Source organism: Papaver somniferum, chromosome 7 (assembly GCF_003573695.1).
Source record: "Papaver somniferum cultivar HN1 chromosome 7, ASM357369v1, whole genome shotgun sequence".
NCBI classification, from domain to species: domain Eukaryota; kingdom Viridiplantae; phylum Streptophyta; class Magnoliopsida; order Ranunculales; family Papaveraceae; genus Papaver; species Papaver somniferum.
Genome location: NC_039364.1, coordinates 267,118,154 through 267,145,235, shown reverse-complemented (window position 1 = coordinate 267,145,235; position 27,082 = coordinate 267,118,154). Strand labels below are relative to the sequence as shown.

Here is a 27,082-nt window from a genome sequence, read left to right as displayed (position 1 = left end):
GAATCAAACCATTCAAAGTAGGTGCAGGTAGGATTTGAACACTTCAAGAACATTTCTCCATCTGTTTCTCTTGTGCTGGATCTTAGTAGTTTTCTTATACCATTACAAGGTATATGTTTGCATCTAGAGTACATCCAGGGACAAACCTTAGACTCATGACTTCCTTGTTCACATGTTGGACATAGATCTGGGTAGTTTGCTGTCTAAATTTGCTGCTGCTGCTCTTGCTACTACTACTGCAACTGTTACTACCTAGAGAGTTTATAACCTTTTGGCTCATTTTTATGTGTTGAACTTCTGAAGAAATTGACTAATGAAGAGTTTGGGATCTTCATTAGTATATATAGAGCTTCAAGATGATGAATAAGACCGTTATAAATCCAGGTAAAATATGGATCGTCGATTTTTTCTCTTAGATTGATCCCACGTGTATTCCAACCGTTAGCAAATCTTGCACGTTTTTCTCACGTGCACCGAGTCGCGAGTTAACTCACTACTCTATAGCCGGTTAACTCAATCCCAGTGAACTGATTAACTCAATCCCTGTTAACTGATTCAGGGGCTTCTATGTAATTTTGGACGGGTTATTTAATGCCACGTATGCACTAACAGAGACTAACAGCCGTTAACCGTTATCTCAAAAAAACGGGATGAAAAAAGTCAAGAGTATGGCATTTAATAAACTCTGAAAAAAACGGTGGCATTTTCAGAAACTGCATATTGGAAGTGTGGCACTTTATTAAAATCCCCTTATTTATTCTTCTCTATTTTTAGTTGTTATTGAAAGTACAAAAAGTTTGTCGGTATATTCTCATTGTTTTGTACTTTTATTGATCTAAAATACAGTGTCCCTGATAATAATCAAAATTGCAAATGGGCATTTTTTATTATGAAATTTGTATTTTACACGTTACTTACTGTTATAGAACGCCGGGATATACTGTGATGATTTTGTCTTGCGAATCATTACTGACCATATGCATTTGAGCTCACATTACTGACCATATGCATTTGAGCTCACAAGTGTAAGCAAGGTGTAAAACATATTTGGTCAGTAGATAAAACGGAAAATGGATCATTTGTACAATTATTTTTAAAACATGATTCAAATAGATGAGTAAAAATTATTACGGGTGAAATGGATACCAAAAAAATAGTAAGGATGGAACTGGATTCATCCTGACTTAAACTTAAAAAATAGCAAGGTTGAAACTGGATGCATCCTGATGTAAATTAAAAATAAGAAAAAGTATTTGAAAATGGGTAGGATGAAACTGTTTACATCCTGACTATTTTTACATTTTTGTCTATTTAAACAGTATCATATCTAAATGTCTTTTTCACCCAGGAATTGTTGATTTTGACCTTCTTAACCAATTTTGTGTTGATAAAAGTAGTGGCCATTGAGGGCTAAAATGGTGAAGGTATATATACTATCTCAAATCTGTTGTCCCAGTAAAAACTAAAACCAATTGGTTTTGTTTTTTAAACCAGAGTAAAAGTCCTACTGGTTTCTGGTAATATATTGGTCGGCCTATATTGTCTTATATTTTTCGTCTAGCTGAGCGAATTTTTCTTAGCGAAACGAAATGGTGGATTTTTAGGTGAATGGCGGATTTTACACAAATGCAGTGGCTTTGAGATTGTTTAGTTACGCGAATTGCCCAAAACTTTTTGTTCATTTGATCTCACTCTGACAATAATGTACAGTAATGCATTTGGAAGTGGTACAAGAAAGGGATGAAACAAGTACCCGGGGAAGTTCTGTCGGAGAAATTGAACTGAGCAACGATGATGACCTGAAAGAAGAAAAAGATAATAAAGAAGATGGTGAAGGTGTGGAGAAGCTGTTGGGTGCAATAATCAAGAACAAGGAAAAATCAAATAAGCAAAAGTTACTGATACTTAGCTCCTTTATAATGGAAGTGATTGATTTGATGAAACGAATGAGCTCCCTATATCTCCGCAACAGCAACAAAGAAAAACTTTGGAAAAACAGAGTGAGTTGCGTGTTCACCACGTTGCCCTTAAGACATTAGCGCCCGGCTACACTCAAGAGTGATGATATAGCCCTCACAGGACGGATATCTCCAGGATAAAACACCCTAATACACCTACTACTAGCATATGTAGTAGATGCTCAACTTGAGCTTGGCAACTCCGAAAAAACCGTTAAGGAAAATCGCGAACTCTTAAGAAACGCTATAAAATATTTTTCCTTAGGGGTCCCACTAAAATATAGAGCAACCTCTTTCCCATAGATTTTACAAAAGTAGTGAATTTCTTTATATAATTGACAAATACAACTTAAGAAGAAAAACTCCCCGATGTGGGACTAAAAGGTTTATATTGTTTCTTAAAACTACTAAAAATTGGAAACTCCACGATATGGGACTAAAAAGTTTCATTCACAAAATAAAATAATAAATTATAATTTTTTATTAAAACTTTAAAAAATTATTTTTTTATTAATCGTTTTCCAACAATCCCCCACATGAATGGAAACTCAATAAAACATGAAAACACAGATAAATCTTGGTAAATCAACATCCCAACCTCACGATCCAAACAGACTGATCGTGCAAGTGTTGAAATCATACTAGTCATTTCTACGTCCTCTCTCTCACACAAAAGTGTGTTGACCCCAGGGTCATACTATGGATTGCATAAATCATAATAGTATTGAGAGCTTCATCTTTAGTTCTCACATGGTGAGACTATAGGTATCTTTCACCAAAGTGAAAAAGCATGAACTAGTGAACCCTTAGTGACCTTTAGGTCCTAAGTTCCAGTAATACCAAAACCATCAAAACAAAAATCACATAAAAAGCGCAGGAAATACCATTTTAGGCAGAGGTGTCCATGAGGTCTTGAACCTTTGCTTAGTGAGATATACCGGAATTACTTGCTAGAGACAGTGAACTATGTCTTGAACTGCTAGCATTTGATGTAATTCGTGATAACTACCACGGGTGATATCTCCAAGATTGCTGCCAAGCTCGTGCCGTTTTGTCTAATTTGGCCCTGGACATATCCTGTTTCTTAGAATGCTCTAGAGAATCAAAGCTCATATTCTCATAGGAAGCGGCCCACTTCCTCATTCAGATAGGTGAGTTTCCATAAAGAGTGTTACTGCTACACCCCACTTCAATCTTAAATTGAAACTATATAACTCATTAAGACTTCTTAAAAGTCATCCTTCACATGCAGTCACACTATCACGTCTACACCATAGTGAAGGATAGAGAATAAAATTCTCTGATAGTGTTTACCTTTACCCACCACAAATTAGTTGTCTCATTCGAAACCTTGATCTTGGGATCTCCAGTCAGCAAGGTTGACTATCTTTCATGGCAAGTTTAATTTATGAGCTTAAGCCCCTTCCCCCTCGATGCATTTATAACTATCTCTTGGGATAAACCTTTCGTCAAAGATTGCGCGATATTCTCCTTGGACTTTATCCAATCAATGGAAATAACGTCGATTGAGATTAGTTATTTTCAGCTTTAGCTATTATATCTTGGCTAACACAATGTATAGATATAACTGGCACATGCCTATGCCAGAGAGGAATGTCTTCTAAAAAACATCTTAGGCACTCGGCCCCCTCTCGTGCTTTATCTAACTCAATACTCTCAGATTCCATAATGAATTGAGCAATATATGTTTGTTTATAAATCTTCCAAAAAAAAACCCTGATGCTAGAGTGAAACATATCCACTCGTAGACTTAGATTCCTCTGAGTCAACTATCCAGTTTACATCACAAAGTCCCTCAAGGACATCAAGATACCTTTGATAAATCAAATAAAAGGTAATCGAGTATTTTAGGTACCACAATACTCTACTCAGTGCATCTGAATGCTATTGCTCTGGACTATAATTATATCTACTTAACTTACTCACAATATAGGCAATGTCTGGACTCTTACAGTTCATTAAATTCATCAGACATCCTATAACTCTTGAGTATTCAAGTTAAGATACTCCATTACCCTTTTTTCTTGAGTCTACAAGAATAATCGTACGGAGTACAAGAAGGCTTACAATCATACTGATTGTATCTCTTAAGCACAAATTCAAAATAATGAGAATGACTAAGACTACATATGTTAGATTATTTTGTAATCCTCATCCCTAAGATTACATCAACAGGGCCTAAATCTTTCAAGTCAACGTTCTCATTCAGCGTATGTTTTTAGTGGAATTAATCACATCTATGTTTGTATCAAGTATAAGCATATCATCAACATACAAGCATACAATCACACATGCATCCTTAACAAGTTACTTGTAAATATACTTGTCAGATTCATTAACTTAAATCCACTACACATTATCACATGATCAAATTTTCCATGTCACTGTTTACGTGCTTATTTTATAAACCATACAAAATTTTGTTCAACTTACAAACTTTGTCATCATAACCTTTCACTACAAAGTCCTCAGGTTGGTCTATGTAAATTTCTTTATCTAATTCAGATTTTAGAAAAGCTGTCTTAACATCCATCTGATGTATCTCTAATTTGTTTATGACAGCAATAACAATTAGCATCTCAATGTAAGTAAATCTCGTCACATGTGAATAAGAATCAAGGAAATATACACCTTCTTTTAGTTTACAGCCTTTAGCTACCAACTTAGCCTAATATTTTTCTACAGTTCCATATACCTAATGTTTCCTCTTAAAGACTCATTTACATCTCATGGTCTTACTCTCTGGAGGTAAACTATAAACCTCCCAAGTCAGATTCCGACGGACTGAGTCCATTTCACTAAATGAAGCTTCATACCAGAATGGGGTTTCAGTAGATATCAAGGCTTCTTTACAAGTCAAGGTCTTAGACTAGCTAGGCATGTTATGAAGTCGGCTTCATAAGAAGTCTCAAGTCTAATTGTTTTACTTCTCTTAGGCTCAACCTTAACTTCATCTTCCTTTAAGATAAGTTCTGACTATTTGAAAATAAATCTAGGGGATCAACAACACATCTCTAATGAGGTACAGGTTTAAGAATAAACATGTTCAAAGAACTCAGCATCCCTAGATTATGTAATAGTATTCACAACAAAGTCAGAAAAATCACACCAAAGTATGAAAAATCAGAACACACAACCAAAAATCTATATGTAGAAGTATACTCAGCATACCTTATATGAAGACACAATCACATTTTTGGTTTCTATCTAGTTCTTTAGGAAGAGGAATGACAATCTTAGTCAAACACCCCCACACTTTGACATATTCATAAGAAGGTCATCTACCTTTCCATAAATCATATGGAGTTTCATCTGATCCTTAAGGGTACTATATTCAGGATATACTAGTTAAGAGGACTTCCTCCTCCCACAAGACCGCAGGTAATCCTGAACTAATCAACATGGTAATTATATCTCCTTAAGGATACAATTATATGTTCAAGGCTTCTAATTGGTTTCAACTTCAAGTTTATACATCTTAAGGCTTCTAAGGCATCATCCTTATCCCTAAGCAAGTATACAAGATAGTACCTCGTACAATCATCTACGGAAGTTATAAACCATCTTTTACCATAGTGGTTTTGGGTTGAACTCATGTCAACTAGGCCTAACTGAATTAATTCTAAGGGATTAGAATTACTATGAACATTTGTGCTAAAAGATTTTATAGCATATTCATTTCACTTTTGTGTTCAAGATCCAAACTAAATTTGGGTACGAAGCCTATGCTAGGCAGTTTATACATTGACTTATAATTTTACGGTTCCAAGTCTACCATGCAAAACATTCAAAGACACAAAAGAAAGCACAAGAATCAACTATGTTCACTTCATCAGATTTTCCTTAAACTTATATAGACCCTAAGTCCTATAACTGTTGCCTAAAAAATCAATACCCTTAGTTATAACAAGTTTTCCACATTTAATTAAGATCTTCAATCTTTTACCATCTCCAAGAGAACAAGATACAATATTATTTCATATGCTCGGAACATGAAAACCTTCATTCAGTGTGAGAATATTACAGATATGGACTTATGCTCAACCTTTCCCTTTTATGCAACCTCTGTCGCAGATGAGTTACTCATATAGAGTTTCTCGACATCCCTTATCCTCTGATAAGAGGTGAACAGGTCTCTGTTTCAACAAACATACTTAGTGGCTCCAGAGTCCACCCACCAGTCTCTCACATTGGTTATTAAAATAACTTTCGACATCATGGTTCATTTTGTTTCAACTAAATTAGCATTAACTTTCTACTTATTAAGGTTTTATGTTGTCTACACTTTACTGCCGTATGGCCAGGAATTTTACAAACATAACAATCACCCTTTATTAAAGTAATGTCGGATTCAGTTTTACGAAACATACCTTTCTTATGAAGACTACGGTTAGAGTTGTGTTTGATATTCCCGCCTTTGTCATCTTTGGAAGACTTGTGTTCATCCACATGCGCCTGGTAGCCATGTTCCTTTTCAATTTCATGTCACAATCTTCGTTTATACTCTGACCACGGACACGGTAATTTTCCAATCACCTAATACACCACATCTCACAAACCTTAGTTCCGAAACGGAAGATAAAATATGAGTTTTGAAGATAATATCTAGATTTACAAACTTCGTTTGAACCACCATATCAAAAAACTCATGATTACCCCATAAAAAATACTTTAGTTAACAACAAAAGTTTGCCCATCAGAATTTTTCAGGAACATTTGTCTGTTTTGTAAAATATCAAAAAAAATACTTTTACAACTCCAAAAATTCTGAAATTTTACGTGGGTAACTATCAAGATGTCTACTACGTTGTGTCAAAAGGTTTCATCGAAATTCTTTCTAGGTTAAGAGATAATCTCTAAAATCTACAGCTGACCAAAAAAATCGTTTTTGTTTTTCACTCCACAATTAACATCCATGATTCACAAACCAACCAACCATTTTTTTATTATTACACATAGTAATATCTTAAGATTGTTGGGTGCAGTAATCAAAAACAAGGAAAAATCAAATAAGCAAAAGTTATTGATACTTAGCTCCTTTATAATGGAAGTGATCGATTTGATGAAACGAATGAGCTCCCTATATCTCCGCAACAGCAAAAAGGCAAAACTTTGGAAAAAAAGAGTGAGTCACGTGTTCAACACGTTGCCCTTAAGACATTAGCGCCCGGATACACTCAAGAGTGATGCTATATCCCTCACAGGACGGATATCTTCAGGATAAAACACCCTAATACACCTACTACTAGCATATGTAGTAGATGCTCAATTTGAGCTTGGAAACTCCGAAAAAATCGTTAAGGAAAATCGCGAACTCTTAAGAAACGCTATAAAATATTTTCCCTTAGGGGTCCCTCTAAAATATAGAGCAACCCCTTTCCCATAAATTTTACAAAAGTAGTGAATTTCTTTATATAATTGACAAATACAACTTAAGAAGAAAAACTCTCCGAAGTGGGACTAAAAGGTTTATATAGTTTCTTAAAACTATTAAAAATTGTAAACTCCACGATGTGGGACTAAAAAGTTTCATTCACAAAATAAAATAATAAATTATAATTTTTTACTAAAACTTTAAAAAATTATTTTTTTATTAATCGTTCTCCAACAGAAGCCTTTAGAGATCATAATACCAGCTCATTTGGAGATTCTGAGTACTGTGAAGATCAACAGCCCATCTGGTACTGCACGTGCGACGATAAAAGGCATCCTCAAGAAGAAACGAAAGAATAATTTGAGTTTCAATAAGAAAAACTTAAAGAAAGCTGAAGAACAATTACAGTCTGCATTTGTTCATTTCTATGGCAAACTTGAACTTCTGAAAAGTTTCAGTTATCTTAATCTTTTAGCATTTTCCAAGACCATGAAGAAATATGACAAGGTACTTTACTTATATTTCTGACGATGCCAGATAACATCAAGAAATGCATCCGAATTTCTTAGCATTTTCGGGTCATTTTGTGACTGATTTAGTCATATAATTGCAGATAACATCAAGACACGCATCCAAAATATACTTGCACATGGTGGATAACTCTTACATCGGTAGCTCTGATGATGTTAGTAGGCTGATGGATAGAGTGGAGGCTTCATTCATCAAGCACTTTTCGAAGTCGAACCTTAGTGAAGGCATGGATATTTTGAGTTCGAAAAAAAAGAAAGAAAGACATGTAACTACATTTTTCTCAGGTAAAAACAACTCTTAATTTCATCAACGCAAATTCTTCGGTTTTAGTATTCTCAACCTCGTTTTTTGCTTTTTTGCAGGTTTATTTTCCGGCTGCACGATATCGCTTCTAATATGCCTGATTTTGGTCATAAATCTTAGAAATGTCATCAAGAAAGATGGCTTTACGCAGTACATGGAAACTGTGTTTCCACTATATAGGTAATAATTAACTTATTGCTTTGTCGACAGTAATCTGCTCATCAAATGGTCTACTTAGCTTAAAGGAATAAAGTTTGAAATTAGTATCGTTTGATCTTTCTTGTTCCAGTTTGTTCGGCTAGTCTTCCACATGCTCTTGTATTCAGCAGCCATATACTTCTGGAAGCGGTATCAAATCAATTACTCATTCATATTTTATTAAGTACAATTCTTGCAACAGCTGCACTTGCATGTGTACTTGCTAACCTAGACATGGAGTTGGATATATCAACTAAAAAGTACAAAGCGATCACAGAATTACTTCCACTAGCATTAGTTTCCGTAAGTGATTATATAACAAAATCGTCGTACTTATTTTAGAATTTCATTTTCTTAACTAGCTAACAGTATTAATTTCTCAATTTTATTTGCAGGTAATACTTCTCATAATAGTTTGTCCATTCAACATTGTATATCGCTCTAGTCGTATGTTCCTACTGCGAACTACATTCCGATCTATAAGTGCACCTTTGTACAAGGTATAATAAAATATATTTTTCTCTTGTAAAATATTAGTAAGAAAATTCAATGCATTCTATATCAAGCTCAGTACTAATCTTTTAAATCTTACTCTCCTTTATTTATTTTATCTGCCGAGTAGGTCACTTTATCAGATTTCATGTTAGCAGATCAGCTAAGTAGCCAGGTTCGTTAATAATCTCATGCTGGCCAACTAGTTTATTTTGGTGCGCCTGTCTATGATATGATTCATGAAGCAACAAATTAACTTACCAGGACTGACCATGATTTCTGCTAAATCTATCAGGGCCAAGCTCTTAGAAGTGTAGCGTTTTACATTTGTTACTACACTTCGAATGACTACAAAAGGAGAGAGACGTACTGCAAAGCAGACGTTGTTTATAATTCATTCTACATCGCCTTGACTGCATTTCCATTTTGGTTACGTGCCTTACGGGTTTCTCTCTTTGATTCACTCTTAAGGCTAAATTAAAGAAGTAGTATATATCATGTATAACATCTACTTTAACTAGACTTATCGAGCCATCCTCAATGATTTTGGGTTCATAAATATCTATATGAGAATCAAAATTAACTTAACACCAATATTGTTTTTTTCCTTGTTTGTAGTGTTTTCGACGATATTTTGAAGAAAAAAATGGAATGCAGGGAATTAATGGTTTCAAATACTTAAGTATTGTTTTGTCTGTGAGCATCGTAACTGCTCATAGTAAAAGACACACTATGGGATTGTACGTAATGGCTTGGATCAGTGCGATCAGTGCAGCTGTCGTTTCTATATATTGGGATATTGTTTTTGACTGGGGACTCCTACAAAAGAATTCGAAGAACCCATGGTTGAGAGACAAGCTTCTTGTTCCACATAAAAGTGTTTATTTCGGAATAATGATAATGGATGTGTTGCTCAGATTTGCGTGGCTACAGACTGTGCTGAACATTCAAGTTTCTTTCTTACATAAAGAAGCTATGGTTGTTGTTGTCGCATGCCTAGAGATCTTTCGTCGCGGTGTATGGAATTTCTTCAGGTTTATGTATTTTGTCTTCTACAACTTTTAGTTAACTAATTAACTATCTGAACTTATTTTCTGCTTTCAAGTTCTCATGGTATTATGGTTTTTGTTGATTTTCAGGATAGAGAATGAACACCTAAACAATGTTGGCAAGTTTCGCGCGTTTACCACCGTACCTCTCCCTTTCAACTATCATGAATTGGAAGATAAAATGAGTGAGTAGCCAGTTTTCACTAGAGTGAGATTCATGATGCATATCATGATCATAAAAGTTAAACAAGAGGCTCAAGGATGACCATCGGATGAATCCTAAGAACACCGAGACACCCTCAAGCGAGTACTTGTAAAAAGGGTATAAAGAATACCGGGCTTTGGAGAGAAAGATTAAAGAGTGTAAAACCCAACAACTTTGGAACTAAGTGTTAATTCTTCCTTGTTTGGGGGGAAGATGCAAGTCTTTTATTGATCTTTGATCATTTTTGTACGCAATATTGAAGTTTGTTCTATAGTTACAACTTCAGTTAACCCGAATTCTATTTTTTTTTCTTTTTTTTTGGAGAAAAAAAAGGAGAAAAAGAAGTACAGGAGGGAAGAAGCACAAAGCAACTGCACCAAAAAGAAGAGTGCGGACTAAAGCTAAGCCTGGCAAAACTAGAACAAAAAAAAGAGTTTATAGTTTGACTCAACAACATCTAGACCACAACCATACCAGAAAAAAAGAAGAAAAAAAACTTATTTCTTCTTAGCAGGAGTCTTTTTGCTTCTTCCCATATTCCCGGTGAACCAGGTTCTACTGGAGTAAAGTAAAGAATCAAAGTCAAAAGCATAGTTTGATCCCGGCTCAAGCAATATGCTAGCAATATGTTCAAATAGCTCAAACGAACTTCGGTGCCATGGAAGCAATATGCAAGCAAGTGTCGTTGTCGACCAAGAAATGCTAACAGAAGTGACCAGTGGGGAGAACATCTATGTCTTCCTTCATTGCAGGATGTATCATTGCGGTGAACTAATAGCTCCATCTCCATGCTTAGCTAAGATACCCGCGTAAGCATTACCCTATAAATGTAAGAAAACCGAAAATTTAAGAAAAGCAAGTTCTCGAAAGTCATTGCACATAAACCCTTTAACCTGATCATCCAATTCCCCAATGAATATTTTTGATACTAGTAGTGGCTTGCTGTAGTAATGTTAAAGAGCGATTGAATCTTATTTGTTAAGACTTGAGACACCACAAGACTTGGTAAAGGCAACTAATTACACCAATCCAAAGAATATTTCTAAGCAGTGGCGAGCCATTTAGAATTCCTCACAGTTGTCAAAAATTCCTGAAATGTATTGCAAACTAAATTTGCCTCAAATATGCTACTAAGCCATCTCCATAAAGCAGTGGCATAGATGCAGCCTGAAGTTAAATAAAAAATGGGAAATGGGAGGGACACAACATAAGGAACAACTTGAAACCACTGTAATACCTGAATCCCGCATCGCATCATCAGTTGAGACTCTGTCATGGAGTAGTTTCCATGCTAACCAGGCCCTCTCGATGGTACACTAGCCTCCCATATGCTTGCACAATCCACATGATGTTACTGTCTTGGGAAATATAAATCACCAATGATTCCTCTAATCTCCTGCATACAGAGGATTATGCCAACATTTGGTTTACAGGTGAGGTGAACTAGCAAATACAAAACACAATTAATTGAAGCATTTCCGCAAACACTTACCAAGCAACACTAGTACAGCATAATATGGACTGACTAGCGCTGACTCCCTCCCTTTTTCTCTCTGTTCTTCGTCTTCTTAATCTGCTAACAAGACATAAAAAACAGATGTATATGGTGGACTAAACTGATAAATTTTTTTGCCATTACCATCATACTTAAAACTTTTGCATTCTGTAAGTGTGTTTGGAACATTCCTCAAGTTCATCCATATAGGCACAAATTTCATTTCTAGAATATCTTGTTCAATGAAGACTTGCCATGGACGAATCAAAAATAATGTATTTGATATAGTAATTGAGCTAATTCCATGGAAGTAACTCTATCTTAGTCCGAATCAAACTCAAAGATGAATATCAGTTCTTCATGGAGAGTCATTGTAAAAAAAACCCTTTTAGCTTTCATGCTTGTTCTATGTGATGCAGGGGCATATTACGACGCTTCAGAGTGTTTTTCTATTTAGGACATTTGCTAGTTTATCTCATAAGAAAGGGCGTTTCTGTCCGTTAGTCTTAGGATTTTCTGTCTTTAGGTTTTGGTTGCGAGTATAAATAGGTTATTAGCCTTCTCTTAGAAGGCAGACTTTATTATTGATTTTATGAATATAATCGTTAGATTATCAATGAGTAATTTGGCTTTTAGCCCTAAACTCAATTTATCAACGTCTTGTTGATTTCCTATTGTTCTATTCTTCAAGTTTTCTGTCTATTGTTGGTTTATGCGCTATGTTGCTAGCCTAACTTCATCAATTGGCGCTAGAACAAAAAAAAACCACAAACCCTAGCTAGTTATAATGGCAGGAAGATTTAGAGGTGGTGGTGGAAGAGGTACTCAAACTTATCAAGCAGAACTTAACGAGATTAGAGTTATGGTTGACAACATGTTGCCACGGTTGGAAAGAATGGAACAGAGAAGCAAGTTGAAGAACTTGTTGCGACAATTGGAAAGGCTAGAGCAACAGAGACGTGCGGAAGCCCTTATGGAGATCCGGAAGGCCGACACAAACCTTTAGATCCACCGGAAGGCGTTTCTAAAGTATATCAACATGAAGAGGCAGTAGTCGATGAAAATCTTTTTCATAGTCCTGTTATTTATGAGGAAACACCATTCTCATTGTGTGAGAGTGAAGACGAACTTGTTGTTCGTGAGGAAACACCATTCTCATTGTGTGAGGTGAAGAAGATAGAGTTGTTGTGGATTGGGACTTACCACCAGTTTATGATACTTTCTCGGAAGATGAAGATGAAGACGAAGTCATTCTTGATTGGGACTTACCACCAGTCTACGACTATGATAGCCGTCCAGAAGTTGAAGAGGAAGTTTTGTGTACAGCAGGTCTTGTTGATACTCTTATCAGCAAAGAGACAAACGTTGTAAGTATTCATGTAAACCAAGTTCATTCAGTTTACAAGAATCAAGATACATATGTGGTAGATGATCTCAGTTTGAAATCTCAAGCTCTATATACAGTACAAACTTTATGTACTGTTGACGATCCTAATTTAAGATCAAACAATCGCAAGGAAGAGGTTAGCCGCAAAGAAGTTTGTAGAGAAAATTATCTCAGTAAAATTCGTGGGCGAATTCTCTCTAACAAGGGGAGGAGTATTATGATGGAAGATTTAATAGGAAAGCTTGGAACATGCATGTGTTACTCAAGCACAATGTATCACAAAAGTGGTGCTTATGCTGAGGTAGTGGATGCAATCTTCAAAAACTTATTGCGAAGATCTGTAGGAGAAGATGATGACATAAGACATACCCATCAGGAGTTGCGTGCAACCATCAACAAGAAGAAAACAGTGCCAGTGGAAGTATATTCAATAGTTGATAGTAGTCGGATGACCATTGAGGTGGTAGAAGCATCGAAGAATGTCTCAGGTTCAGATGATTATGTTGACGGTGAGAACTGCCATGACATGTTGGATGGTGGGTGTTTGATGAGAATTATGGTAATGGAGCTTGAACGAGACGATCTCAATAAGCAACCTAAGGTGTATGGTATTGACGCTGATCTCAGTAAGCAACCTAGGGTGTGTGATGTGGTCGGTACTAGAGTTTTTGTGTTTAAGTTCATACCTAAGGTTGGTATTGGAGATATGCTTGTCGTCATTCTCCATTTGTTAATTGATTCCAGACAACAACATGCCGGTGCTGTAAAGAACGGGTTTTATGTCGACACTGGACGACCTAAAAAAACTCTTGACTGCATTTCTAGGGCTGATAAATAACTTAATAGAGCGTGAAGTTCCAACAAGTTGCAGTGGTACTGTACAAGATGGACTGATTGAAGTGTGTGAATCCGACATTCAGAATTCAGGTCTGGAGAATGTCTCTAGGTTGGAGATAATCAATCAAGGCATGGTCAAGGATGGAGAGGTTATATATCCTGTTACACTGGATGCTGTAGTTCCATTGTACCTTATCAGTAAAGATTTTGTTGGTCCGAGAGATACAACATCAAGGTATATCAAACTCCTAGAAGACAATGATGGTGTAGTATGTTGTATTAATGTCATCAATGGTCAGGGAAAGTTAATTCCTGATCCATCCTGTCTGTTACAAACAAGAAAGGTCGAAAATTTTCAGCAACGGCAAAGGTTAGAGAATACCGGGACTAACTTGGTATACTGGAATTGATGGTTATGGGTAGTATCTATCTTCTTACAGAGTATGGCTACCATTTGGATAAATGATCTGGTTGCAGCATTAAGGGACTCGCTGGTTTTCGTGTTTGATCGTGGCAAAGCTGCAGAGAAATCATATGATGGGTTGAATAGTATATTTTGTCTACGGTGCTTTAGGTTCTCTAAGGATTCGAGTTTTGTTTTTGATCCCGGAAAACCAGCTGGATGTTATACAAGGATACAGAAGAATGAGCTTGAGGCGATATGTGCTAGAAATTTTTAAGACATTCTGGTCGGAGTCGAGAAAATTTTCAACCTGGGGTGATTGATGCAGGGGCATATTATGACCCTTTAGAGTATTTTCCATTTAGGACGTTTGCTAGTTTATCTCTTAAGAAAGGGCGTTTCTGTCCGTTAGTCTTAGGGTTTTCTCTCTTTAGGTTTCGGTTGCGAGTATAAGTAGATTATTAGCCTTCTCTTAGAAGGCAGACTTTATTATTGATTTTATGAATATAATCGTTAGATTATCAATGAGTAATTTGGCTTTTAGCCCTAGACTCAATTTATCAACGTCTTGTTGATTTGCTATTGCTATTCTTCAAATTTTCCGTCTATTGTTAGTTTATGCCCTATGTTGCTAGCCTAACTTCATCACTATGTTTTCCTTGATCACTTGGTGGACTGACACTTGCTATCTTTGTCAATTCCAAAAAGAGATCACCATTTTACAGCTCTAGGGATTTCTGAAACTCCCATTCCATCATCTTTATCGGTAGAATCATCAATGTTAACTCCACTAAAATCTGAGGAAGAAAATCCACAGAAGATTTGATAGAGAGGAAGAATCAAGTTTAAAACCATGAAAAATTAAAATCCTAGAAAGTCACGGGTGAAATCTCCATGGTCAAAACTGCGGTTGATCACCATGTTGAGCCTTATTACAATGATGAGCGCCGCCCCCGGCCCATTCTCTGGACGATAGTTGTGTCAACACATGATTTCCTTTTGTGGTCATTTCTACGACTAGCCTCATAAACCAAACTCAAGGCTCCACATAATTATGTACATCCAAAGCCAAAATGTTAATGGTGTGTTTGTTTGCAGAATTCATGTTTTCGAGGAATTTATAATCCTCATGGGATTACAAATTCTGGAATTCGTATCAGTCCTTCGTGTGTTTGGTAACTCCGTTAAAATTCCTAAGATTTGTAGAATTATCTTGTTTAAAGTTCCTTGACAAGTTTTCCAGCAAATCTTGGGGGACTCTATATGGAGGATTTGCTGGAAAACTGATTCCCTTGGGAAACATGATTCCAGGAATTTGGACAACCAAACATACCGAGGGAAACATAATTCCACCAAATCCGATGAATCCATAAATCCCACCTTTAAAATTCTATATCCAAACCCACCATAAGTTCATTACATCTTAGATTTATTCGAACTTTGCAAGCGTATTTCTGGATACTTCACCCCTCAAAGATCACAAGCTTAACTATCTAGGGGAACCTCAAAGGGAATTAGAGTTTTTGCTTTCTTCGAATACAGATACATAGTTTTCGTCGTCCATAAACGAACAGAGGTGTCGTCCATCCATAGACTATCGACCTTATCTCTTCTCTTCACTCGACGAAATATTGTGTTAGGTTGATAATCGACCTCAACCTTTTTGCTTGCTCCTACTATTGGACAAGAGCTCTCTTTGCTTGTATGATTGGATAATATATTGTATGCTTGTATAAATAAGAAATTGACATCAGGCCTTAGCCTCTCTATATACCTGACCACGCCTTTGTTCTCTTACGACAAACAACCACCAAGTCAATGCTAGCTTGACCTATTGATAGGTGTCTAAAACACCTTGATATATTTATCTATTGTTTATTCTTTCTTTGCTAAGTTTTCTTGTTAATCATGTATCTTATGTTTAATTTTGATTTTTAGGTACTTTGGAGTCATTTGGAATGAAAGAAGAAGAAACGTCGCTTAAAAGGGAAAAAGTATTATTTCATGTGCAACTACTATTGGAGGCGGATTATTTCTCATTATTTACTTTTATTTCTTTATCTCTGTCTGAAAAGCATGTCGTCTTTAGTGATGCGAATTATGTCCGAGAAGCATGACAACTTTAGTGATGTAGAGAAATCAAAGAGAAGAAGTGGATCTGAGAAGTAAGAGACGGTTGTTGTTAGTGGAATTAAGAATTCGAAGAAGAGAAAAAATGTCTCTACTCACGTGCAGGTGCTATTGGAAGCACAATGGAGGAAAGGGTGTTGGCATTCGCTGGTGGCTTGTATCAACTCTTAGAGTGCCTAGAGTCATCTGGGTACCCCTTGTCTACTCTCCCTGGGTGGCTATATCCACTCCCGTTCCAACACAAAACCTAAAAATTAGATTTTGTCTTCTCATTTATTTATGTGTCTGAAATTGAGAAAAGAAAGAAGATGGCGGCTCAAAGAAGAGAGGTTGTCGTTTCCAAGTAAAACGATGGATGATTCTTGTTGCGATGCCAACTCCTAGCCAAACTAGTTTTACTTAATTAGTTTTACTTTGTTTAGTCAGTTTCCTTATTTACTTAACCTTATTAAATTCAACATCTTATTGGCTTGAACGGAAAGCTCGGTAAACTATAAATACTTTGTTTCAAGTTGTAAGGAGTATCAATCAATACAACTCAGTTTTCCTTTAAGTTTTTTTACTGCCAAGGTTGCTAACCCCAAAGAAAAACGGTTTTATCCTAGGGTTCTTAGTTTTCTTGTGTTCTTAATCCAGTGTAAAGGTCTAGAACCCTAAGACCTGGATACTATTACAAAGCTTCGTATGCATGATGAAGATCGAAAACGTCAGAAGCAAGATGCAAACTTCAACAACAGGATGATGCAAGCACATCTCTGTCAAACAACCTTACAACATCCCTAAATTCAACTCTTACCGCAACAATGACAACTTACTTACGTACTCTATTTAGAATTTTTACCTCAGTTTCAACAACGTACTGACACTGCTCCACCACCACCTCCACCACCTCCACCACCTCCAACTAATGATGGTGAATCGCAACAGCCTCGACCTGTTAACAATATCAAGTTTCCAAACTTCAGTAGTGAAGATCCGGATGGATGGATTTTCAATGTCGACCAATATTTTAGCATTTATAACAATTCTGAAGCCCTCAAAATTATTGTTGCTTGTGCACATCTCAAAGGTGAGGCCAATATTTGGTATAGATGGAAAAAAAACCAGAGTTAATGTAACTACATGGTTGGAATTCTGCAACTTGATTCGCGCTCGATTTAATCCTGACAAGTTTGTCGATGCTAGATTAGCCATTAGCACGATTGACCAAAAAGGTTCGGTTCGTCAACATATTTCTGAATTTGAAAAATTATTGAATTTCGTTGATTTTCCTGAGGATTACTTGATAAGTTGTTTCATTCGTTCTCTGAAACCGCATAATGGGTTTGTGATTAAACTGCTTGCACCACAAATATTGGACGATGCCTACACTAAGGCAATTCATCAAGAAGAAGCTTGTGCAGTAACTAAGTTTCTTCCCAGACAACCGTATCGCCCTCCACCAGTCAGGAATACAACTACTATTCAACCTAATCAGTTCAAAAATCCTATTCCTCCCGAGCTAGACGATTATCACAAGAAGAAAGAGTAAGAAGGGAAAAATGTCTCTGTTTCAACTGAGATGAATTCTACAGGCCGGATCATATTTGTGTGAATCCCAGATTAACTATCATGGATACTGCGGAGGAGATTGATGATGTTTCTACAGCGCCATCTGAAGTTGTACCTATTATTTTAACTGAAGAGACACCTTGTAGAGTCGACTGATGCTGAGCCAAAAATGTCCTTCAATTCATTCATGGGATCTACTTTTCCACGAACTATGCGAATTATGGGTAACACTAAAACTCAGTCTATTACAGTTTTGCTTGATTCAGGCTCTACTCATAATTTTTTACATCCGTCTGTGGCTAAGAAATGTGGTTATGAGATTCACTCTAAGAAATCTCCACTAAGTATCACAGTTGGTGATGGAGGGCAGCTGGACACTAGAGGTTATTTATAGATGTTTCTATACGACTTCAACAATACAAATTTACCACTGATTTTCATTTGCTTGATATTAGTGGGTGTGACACAGTTTTGGGAGTTCAATTGTTAAGGACGTTAGGACCATTAAATGGGATTTTGCAAAGTTAACCATGCAGTTTCACATTAATGACGCAGTCGTTTCATTAATAAGGAACAACAAATCATCAGTAATGATTTTAGAAGCAAAATCAATGCAGCGTTTATTACATCAGGAAAATCATGGGATTTTTTTTCAAATATCTGCATTAAATACTTCCATGAATGCTTCTTCAGTTATCCCTCCAGAGGTGCAGCAATTACTTTCTCGGTTTGATGATATATTTAAATTATCAACTGTTCTTCCTCCAGAACGTGTTCATGATAACCGTATTCCATTATTACCAGATTCTCCTCATGTTAATGTACGACCATATAGGTATCCTCATTTTCAGAAAGACGAGATAGAGAAGATAATTACTGAGCTTCAACAAGCTGGCTTTATTCGACCAAGTACGAGTCCTTATTCTTCGCCTATCCATATGGTTAGAAAAAGAAGATAGCTCTTGGCGTATGTGTGTCGATTACAGGGACTTAAACAAACTGACAATTAAAGATCGTTTTCCCATTCCAACGGTTGATGAATTACTCGATGAATTATTTGGTGCAGATGTGTTTACTAAACTGGATTTACGTTCTGGGTATTATCAGATCAGACTTTATCAACAAGATATTCCAAAAACTGCTTTCAGGACACATGATGGTCATTTTGAATTCTGGTTATGCCTTTTGGATTATCGAATGCACCTACAACCTTTCATAGTTTAATGAATCATATCTTCAGGCCACACTTATAGAGGTTTGTCCTTGTTTTCTTTGATGACATATTAGTCTATAGCAAAAACATGTCTGACTGTCTAGCACATTTAGCTATTGTGTTTAATATTTTACGCACTAACAAGCTGTTTGTCAAAGATACAAAGTGCACTTTTTCACAACCATCTGTTGGATATTTGGGCCATGTAATTTCTTCAGCAGGGGTTTCAGTTGAGAATGATAAGATACAATGCATATAATCTTGGCCGCTTCCGACTACAGTTAAATAATTGAGAGGTTTTCTTGGTTGAGCTGGTTACTATCGAAAATTTGTGAAGGATTTTGGTAAAATCAGTGATCCTCTAACACAATTACTCAAGAAAGATTTTTTTCATTGGAATGAACAAGCTACTGCTGCATTCAAACTGTTGCAACAGGCTCTCACTACAACTCCAACTCTGGCACTTCCAGGTTTTATAAAGGAAATTGTGTTGGAAAGTGATGCATCTGGAAATGGCATTGAGGCTTTTTTAATGCAATCAGAGCAACCAATTGCATTCTTTAGTAAACCTCTTTCAGAAAAAAATTTAAATCTCTCTATTTATGACAAAGAGATGTTAGGTGTGGTTTCTGCAGTACAAAAATGGCGTCCATAATTGCTTGGAAGGCACTTCAAGATATATACTGATCATCGTAGCCTCAAGTTCTTTTTGGATCAGAAATTGTCTTCAATGGAACATCAGAAATGGTTATCCAAATTGTTAGGTTATGATTATGAGATAATTTTCCGTCGTGGAAAGGAAAACGTTGCAGCTGATGCACTTTCAAGATGTCCAAGCTCATATTTTCATATATCTACACCTATTTTTTCTGGTATTGATGACATTAGTCAACAATGTCATAATGATACAGATTTAGGCGCTCTAATTCAACAGTTACGCCAAGATGCAAATTGTAGGACGCATTTCTTTTATACTGATGGTTTATTGCGTTACAAAAATCGTATAGTTGTGCCATCATCATATGCATGGTGTGTTAAGTTGCTTGAAGAGTTTCATTCTAATCCTATGGTGGCCATTCGGGATACTTGAGAACTTACAAGCGACTGCAGCAAAATTTTTACTGGAAATGGATGAAGAAATCGATAAAGGATTTTATTTCTAAGTGTGATACTTGTCAACGTAATAAGTCAGAATCGATTGCTCCACCTGGTCTTTTGAACCCCCTTCCTATTCCTGCTGACATATGGTTAGATGTTTCGACGAATTTTGTTGATGGATTTCTAACTTCTCATCGAAAAAATTCGACTCTCGTGGTTGTGGATCGTTTATCCAAATATGCACATTTATACCTCTCATATATCCGTACACTTCCAGGTCGGTGGCTGAGATTTTTGTACGCGAGATTGTCTGTCTTCATGGCATGCCAAGGAGCATTGTCAGTGACCGTGATCCAATATTTATCAGCAACCTTTAGGAAGCATACTTTTCTTTACAGAACACCAAGTTGTGTCGTAGTTCTGCATATCATCCACATTCTGATGGGAAAACTGATGTTACAAATCGCACTTTGGAATGGTACTTACGCTGTGTTGCTGGAACAAATCCTAGTGACTGGAAAAAGTGGTTACCATGGGCAGAATGGTGGCATAACACCAGTTTCCACTCTGCTATTCAGATGTTACTGTATCATGCAGTGTATATTCGATAGATTACCACCTACAATATCATCGTATTTACCATGGTCTACTTTTATTCATGTTGTTGATTCTAATTTGAAGGCAAGAGATTACACTTTAAAGCTTCTGAAGTCACATTTACAAGATGCTCAAGAAAGAATGAAGAATTATGCTGATACCAATCGTACTGAGCGCAGTTTTGTTGTTAATGATTTGTTTTTTCTTCGTCTACAACCTTACAGAAAAAACATTGTCTCTAATCAGGCATATTCTAAACTCTCTCCGAAATTTTATGGCCCTTTTCGTATTTTGGAAAAAATTGGACCTGTTGCTTATAGGTTGGAACTACCTATTACAAGTCAAATTCATCAAGTATTTCATGTTTCACAATTGAAACTAAAACTTGGTTCGACCAATATTGTTGATATTAATCTGCCAGTCACAGTTGACTATGCTATTGGGAACCAGAGAGCATTTTAGAGCGTCGAATGTTCAAGAAAGAAAATCATGCAGTAACTAAATGGTTGGTTAAGTGGAAGGATCATTCCGTAGAAGAGGCTGTTAGAGCATAGCTCGGTCGACCTCGCATGCATTGCTATATCAAGCATGTTTGTCAATTTTAGTGATCAAAACTATGAGTCTTGATTTCAAGCCTACATAGCTAAGTCTCGGAATAGGATAAAAAAGTGAAGTTGAGATCAAGGACTTCATGGCGATTCATCATACAACGATGAATATCTATACAAGGAACCGTGGAACTTCATCAACAAAAAGGTATGTGGAGACTTGAACTTATCTATCACTCAAATGTCTATCTATTTTATCTCCTACTTCTTATGATACAAAATATCGTATGCTATATAGACTGGATCATACACATTTGACATTTCGAGCTGAGTATTCACTACTTATCTTTTTCTCGAAATCGTGTGTTGGTAAAGCTTTTCGCTTTGATCAAGTTTATCATCACCTAGTGACGAAAGTCAAGAAAGGTTTCAATTACTTTGAGAATTGCTCTGACGTGAAACGTTCTGTGAATAATGGCTATATAATGTCCTCTAAGAATGTCTCAATGATTGGAATGAGAGTTTAGATTACATAACCATGTATTCCTTAATCCGAAGTTTTCGAACTTTGTTGATTGAGAGAAACCGGAGGAATTGGCTTTACCAAGTCCGCGGACTAACGAAAGTTCTCTTACCGAGAATTTCTGCTGGGATTCTCCAAAAACTCGTTTGCGTGTTTAGTCCGCAAACTCAGTCCGCGAACCTAGTCCGCAAACTGGCGGAAGTCTCCTTGCCGAGATTTTCTGCTGAGTTCGGAAAACTCTGTTGGTTGCCTTAAGTATGCGAACTTGTTTGTGAGCTTAAGTGGTTATGATTTAAAGATGTGCTCTGAACATGAAACTTAAATTACTAAGGAATGGTTTATGCAAACCGTGGCTATAAAGTTCATGAGCCGATTCATCGAATCGAATCATCTTTGTTTCAATTGTGTCTTGTGTAGTTACATAAGATCTCATAGCAATTGAACTACTCTCTAACTAGTTCATTTGATTCAGTTGAACTAGTTATGGTGAAGAAGAACTAGGTTAATATGACATGCTCACATGGCTAACCTTTTGGGTTACTATGTTGAACCAACATACACGTACACGTTTGGGCATGGTTTTCACAAACCAAGTAAACGTCTACCCAAGTGTGTGTGACAAGCTAAGTTTTCGATCTAACGGTTGAGAAATATTAGCTTGAATCTAAATCAAGTTTTCATCTAATGGTGAATATGGATTGCTTTGTAACTAAGGAAAAACCCTGATTTTAAGGCTATATAAAGGAGACATCTAGCATTAGGCACAACTAATCCTCACACGTCTGTGTGATACTAGTGCGCTCACTAGAGTCGATTCTCCTTTAACCTTTGGTTTTCTCTCTAAAACCATGTTAACGACTTAAAGACTTCATTGGGATTGTGAAGCCAGACCGATACTACTTTTATCGTAGTTGTGTGATCTGATCTTGCATCTTCTATCGTACGAGTACAATCTATTGATTGGCTTGAGATCGTGAGATTTCTACGATAGGAAAGATAAAAGAAGTCACAAACATCTTCATCTCACTGTTTGTGATTCCTCGACAAACCGCTTGTGTAGTCAAGAAGGATTTTTGAGAGGTGATTGATTAATCTAGGTTGTTCTTCGGGAATATAAGACCGGAATATCAATTGGTTCATGTTCACCTTGATTTTATGTCTTAAGACGGAACAAAACCTAGGTTTTTTTTTGTGGGAGACAGATTTATCCTTTTTATAGACTTTTTTGTGTGAGACAGATTTGTTTATTATCAAGTCTGCGATTTTGGGTTGCAGCAACTCTTGGTTGTGGGTGAGATCAGCTAAGGGAATCAAGTGCGCAATATCATGTTGGGATCAGAGGAGTAGGAGTACAACTGTACCTTGAATCGGTGGGAGACTGATTGGGGTTCAACTATAGTCTAGTCCGAAGTTAGCTTGGAGTAGGCTAGTGTTTGTAGCGGCTTAATACAGTGTGTATTCAATCTGGACTAGGTCCCGGGGTTTTCTGCATTTGCGGTTTCCTCGTTAACAAAACTTCTGGTGTCTGTGTTATTTCTTTTCCGCATTATATTTTATATAATTGAAATAATACAGGTTGTGCGTTAAAGATCATCAATTGGAAATCCAACCTTTGGTTGTTGATTGATATTGATTGATCCTTGGACATTGGTACCGTCCAAGTTATCTCTCTTTGATAAAGACTCGCAGATTTCCATTTTCTTGAGTAAAGATCAAATCGAGAGATTGAGATATAAACTCTTTGATATATCTTTTTATTGATTGAGTCTAACTGTCTAGTTGATTCTCATAAAAATCATATTGAATTTTTTGTCCATACAGATTGCTAAGCGAAATATTGGGTGGTGTTGTTAGACCCCCGCCTTTTCAAATAGTATCAGAGTAGGCAAACACGTTTAAGACCTAACAAGTCCGTGTTTGTAGCGATCTGACTTTATGGACAGAGGTGTTATCTCTATTAACATACCACCAGTCTTGGATGACTCCAATTACTTATGGTGGAAAATTTTTATGCGAGCTTTTCTTCAATCGCGTGATTTTCAATCATGGGAATATGTGGTTCATGGATATGATGCTCCCGTTGTGGCAGTTGGTGATGTAAACGTTCCCAAACCTATTGGTGAATACACCGATGTTGAAATAACTGCTGCAAAACAGAATTCCGACGGCTTGAATGCTGTCATACATGCTATTACCCCAAATCTTCAACATCATGTGACAAACTGCACTAGATCTAAAGATGCTTGGGATATCTTTGAAACCGTATTTGAAGGCAAATCTAGTGAAAAGGATGCTAGGCTTCAAAACCTTAATTCCGATTGGGAGAATCTTCGTATGGCATATGAAGAAACATTTGATGAGTTTAATCACAAAGTGTCTGAAATTGTTAATGCATCTTTTGCATTGGGTAAGACTATTCCTGAAAAGGACATTGTGATGAAAATTCTCAGATCGCTTCCATCTAGATACGAGTCTAAGAAGCATGCCATCGTTGGGGGGAATAAACTCGATAATTTTTCCAGAAACACCTTGGTTGGAAAGCTTAAGATCTTTGACTATGAGCATACATCCAAAGTCAGTAAGGATGTTTCCTTTAAAGCACAAAAGAAAACTAAATTACTTGTTAAAGGTAATAATGTTCATATCTCTGAGGATGATTTTTCGGATGAAGATCTTGACAAATCAGTCTCCTTGATCACAAGACAGTTTAGGAATCTTCTGTTGAAGAGAAGTAAACGGTTTTCAAGAGACAAACCTAAGTCACCAGAAAAACCTCACGGTCGCGTACCTCCTAAAAACAGGGATGCTGACGAGGCTGATGACGAGGACATGCCTCAGTGCTTTAAGTGTAATGGTTTTGGCCATTTTGCTAATGAATGCCAAAATCGTAGAAAATACACTGGGAACAAAGGTCTAGCTGTAACACTTGATGAAATGTCTGAAACCTATGATTTCGATGAAGATAGGAAATCAAGTGTAGGGCTTTTTTGTGAAAACATCGACTTTGATACTTGTAGCAATACATATATCAACCTGAATGGGTTCAGAGATGAGGGAAACACAATCAAGATGGAAGATTCACTGAATCCGATAACTGAAAACCATGTCAGTGATGTTTCAGGATCAACTGTATGTCTAGATGCTTGCACATCACAGATGCCTGAATACTATCCAAGATTGACGTGCTCATTTTGTTCGATGAAGGGACACGAACTATCAAGGTGTTACAAATACAAGCACCAAATAAGGCACGCCAGCAAACTTCAACGAAGAAACTTGCTCAGAAGACTGCTGAGGTATGTAGGATCTTACCTTCGTCTAAGAAGTTGGTTTCCAAGGATAGAATCAGACCATTTTAAAAGAAAATATGGTCAAATCGTTTTGATAGACAGAGATCAGAGGATTCCTCCCATGAGGAAAAAGATGGACAAATCGTGGTTCATCGCAATACAACTTGATTGTGTTGTTGGGAAAATCTTGTCTCATGTGCCTGTTTGAAAAGAGACAAGATTGAGTGCTGATCCAGGCTTCAAAAAAGTTTTTCCTTCTTTTCTTAGTTTTGTTATTTTTTTTTTGTCTATCAAATAAAAGAAAGGGTTATTATCGACAATTCTACTCTTTATAGGGTTTTAGAGTTGGGCATATACGAACCTGTCAATAGGTTTCGAACCCTACATTTCTTTTTCCTTTTGACATCCTCTATAAGACTGCTTGTTGAGTTAAGTTATTCTATCACACAGATCCAATTGTTCATAACTGTTCTCAAAGCACTATTTCGTCATATGGAAAGGATGTCAACATGATTGTTAAGTCTTCAATCAAGGAAAAAGAGAAATCTCCTGTTTCTAAGTCCCTGAAAAGAAAAAGAATGAATATAAGAAAACCCAGGGTTGTTCCTTCCAACTCTCAGAAGTTTTCCGATGTTCTTGATGAGTTAAAGGAAATAAGAAGGGATACTTATGAAATAAAGACGTTCGTGTCTAAATCTTTGGAAATTCAGAGGACCCTAATTCGACCCTAATTCGTGTCTAAAGAATTTCTCAAAGGAATTGTTGCCTGGTATGTCTTCTTTTTGGATTAGTTGGAAGAATAACTAGAGCTTTGAATAGCGAAGATTGTGACTACACATAGATATTTTTGTTTTCATCTTCTTATGTTATTTTTTAGGTTTATTGGTTTTAAATTCTAAAAATATTTTGAGGATGATATTATTGCAGTATTAATCTGTTTTGAAGTATTGCAATATTTTTATGGGATATGTATTGTTTGCGTCCGTGAACTTGAAGGTCCCATATTGTGTCAAAAGTAAAGTCGTTCATAAATTGATATTCGTATTGATGGAAGGACGAATGGACTTTTGACAATTACAAAAGTTATGCCTATGCAGTCATGTATTTGATGGAAAATAGGATGAAATCTTTTGTTTGACAAGGATAAAGTCTATTATGTCGTTATGAAAATAGTGATGGAAAATAGAATAAATCCTTGTATATTATCCGCGGTATTGATCTTCATTGATACATTTTGTTATGTTTTACCGTGAAGGCTCCATTGTGTATCTTATGTTGAACACCTTACAACTATGTCGATTAATATTGGCCTTGTTGGTTGTTCCATGAGATGCTATATGTTGAGCATTCTTGAACTAAATTAATCATCTTGATTGGTTATTTAGTTATTTGCTCCGAAAGTCTTCTTTTGTCGAGCAAAATCCTTTGACAATTAAATTGATTGCTTCGGTGATTAGTTTGGTTGTGTATTACAATTAGATTAATTATAGGTTCTCTTGTAATTAATCTAGTTGATTTTTTCATATATTCCACAAGTTCTTGTGTTGAGTATATGAACGGCTATACTAATCATGTTCTATTGGTTGATGTAGTTGAAAAAGCGGGGGTCTAACAACACCACCCAATATTTCGCTTAGCAATCTGTATAGACTAACTCCGAAATATTTTGCTAGAGAATCAACTAGACAGTCAAACTCAATCTAGATGAAAGTATCGTTTAATATCTCTCTCTTGATTTGATTTTTACTCAAGCTAAAAACAATAGCGAGTCTTTATAAAATACAAGGAATAACTTGGACGGTACCAAAGACCAATGTCCAAGGATCAATCAATATCAATCAACAACCAAAGGTTGGATTTCCAATTAATGATCACGAAC

At 36.4% G+C, this 27,082-nt stretch overlaps 1 protein-coding gene across 1 annotated transcript; it reads left to right on the top strand.

Moving 5' to 3' along the window:
- The first annotated feature begins 1,415 nt into the window (after positions 1–1,415).
- On the top strand, positions 1,416–10,119 carry LOC113296558 (phosphate transporter PHO1 homolog 3-like). Its single transcript, XM_026544857.1, has 10 exons — positions 1,416–1,424; positions 7,591–7,860; positions 7,967–8,168; positions 8,308–8,367; positions 8,477–8,688; positions 8,781–8,885; positions 9,008–9,052; positions 9,173–9,322; positions 9,496–9,911; positions 10,017–10,119. The coding sequence occupies exons 1-10, from the start codon at positions 1,416–1,418 to the stop codon at positions 10,117–10,119; spliced, it is 1,572 nt and encodes a 523-aa protein (XP_026400642.1).
- The last annotated feature ends 16,963 nt before the right edge of the window (positions 10,120–27,082 follow it).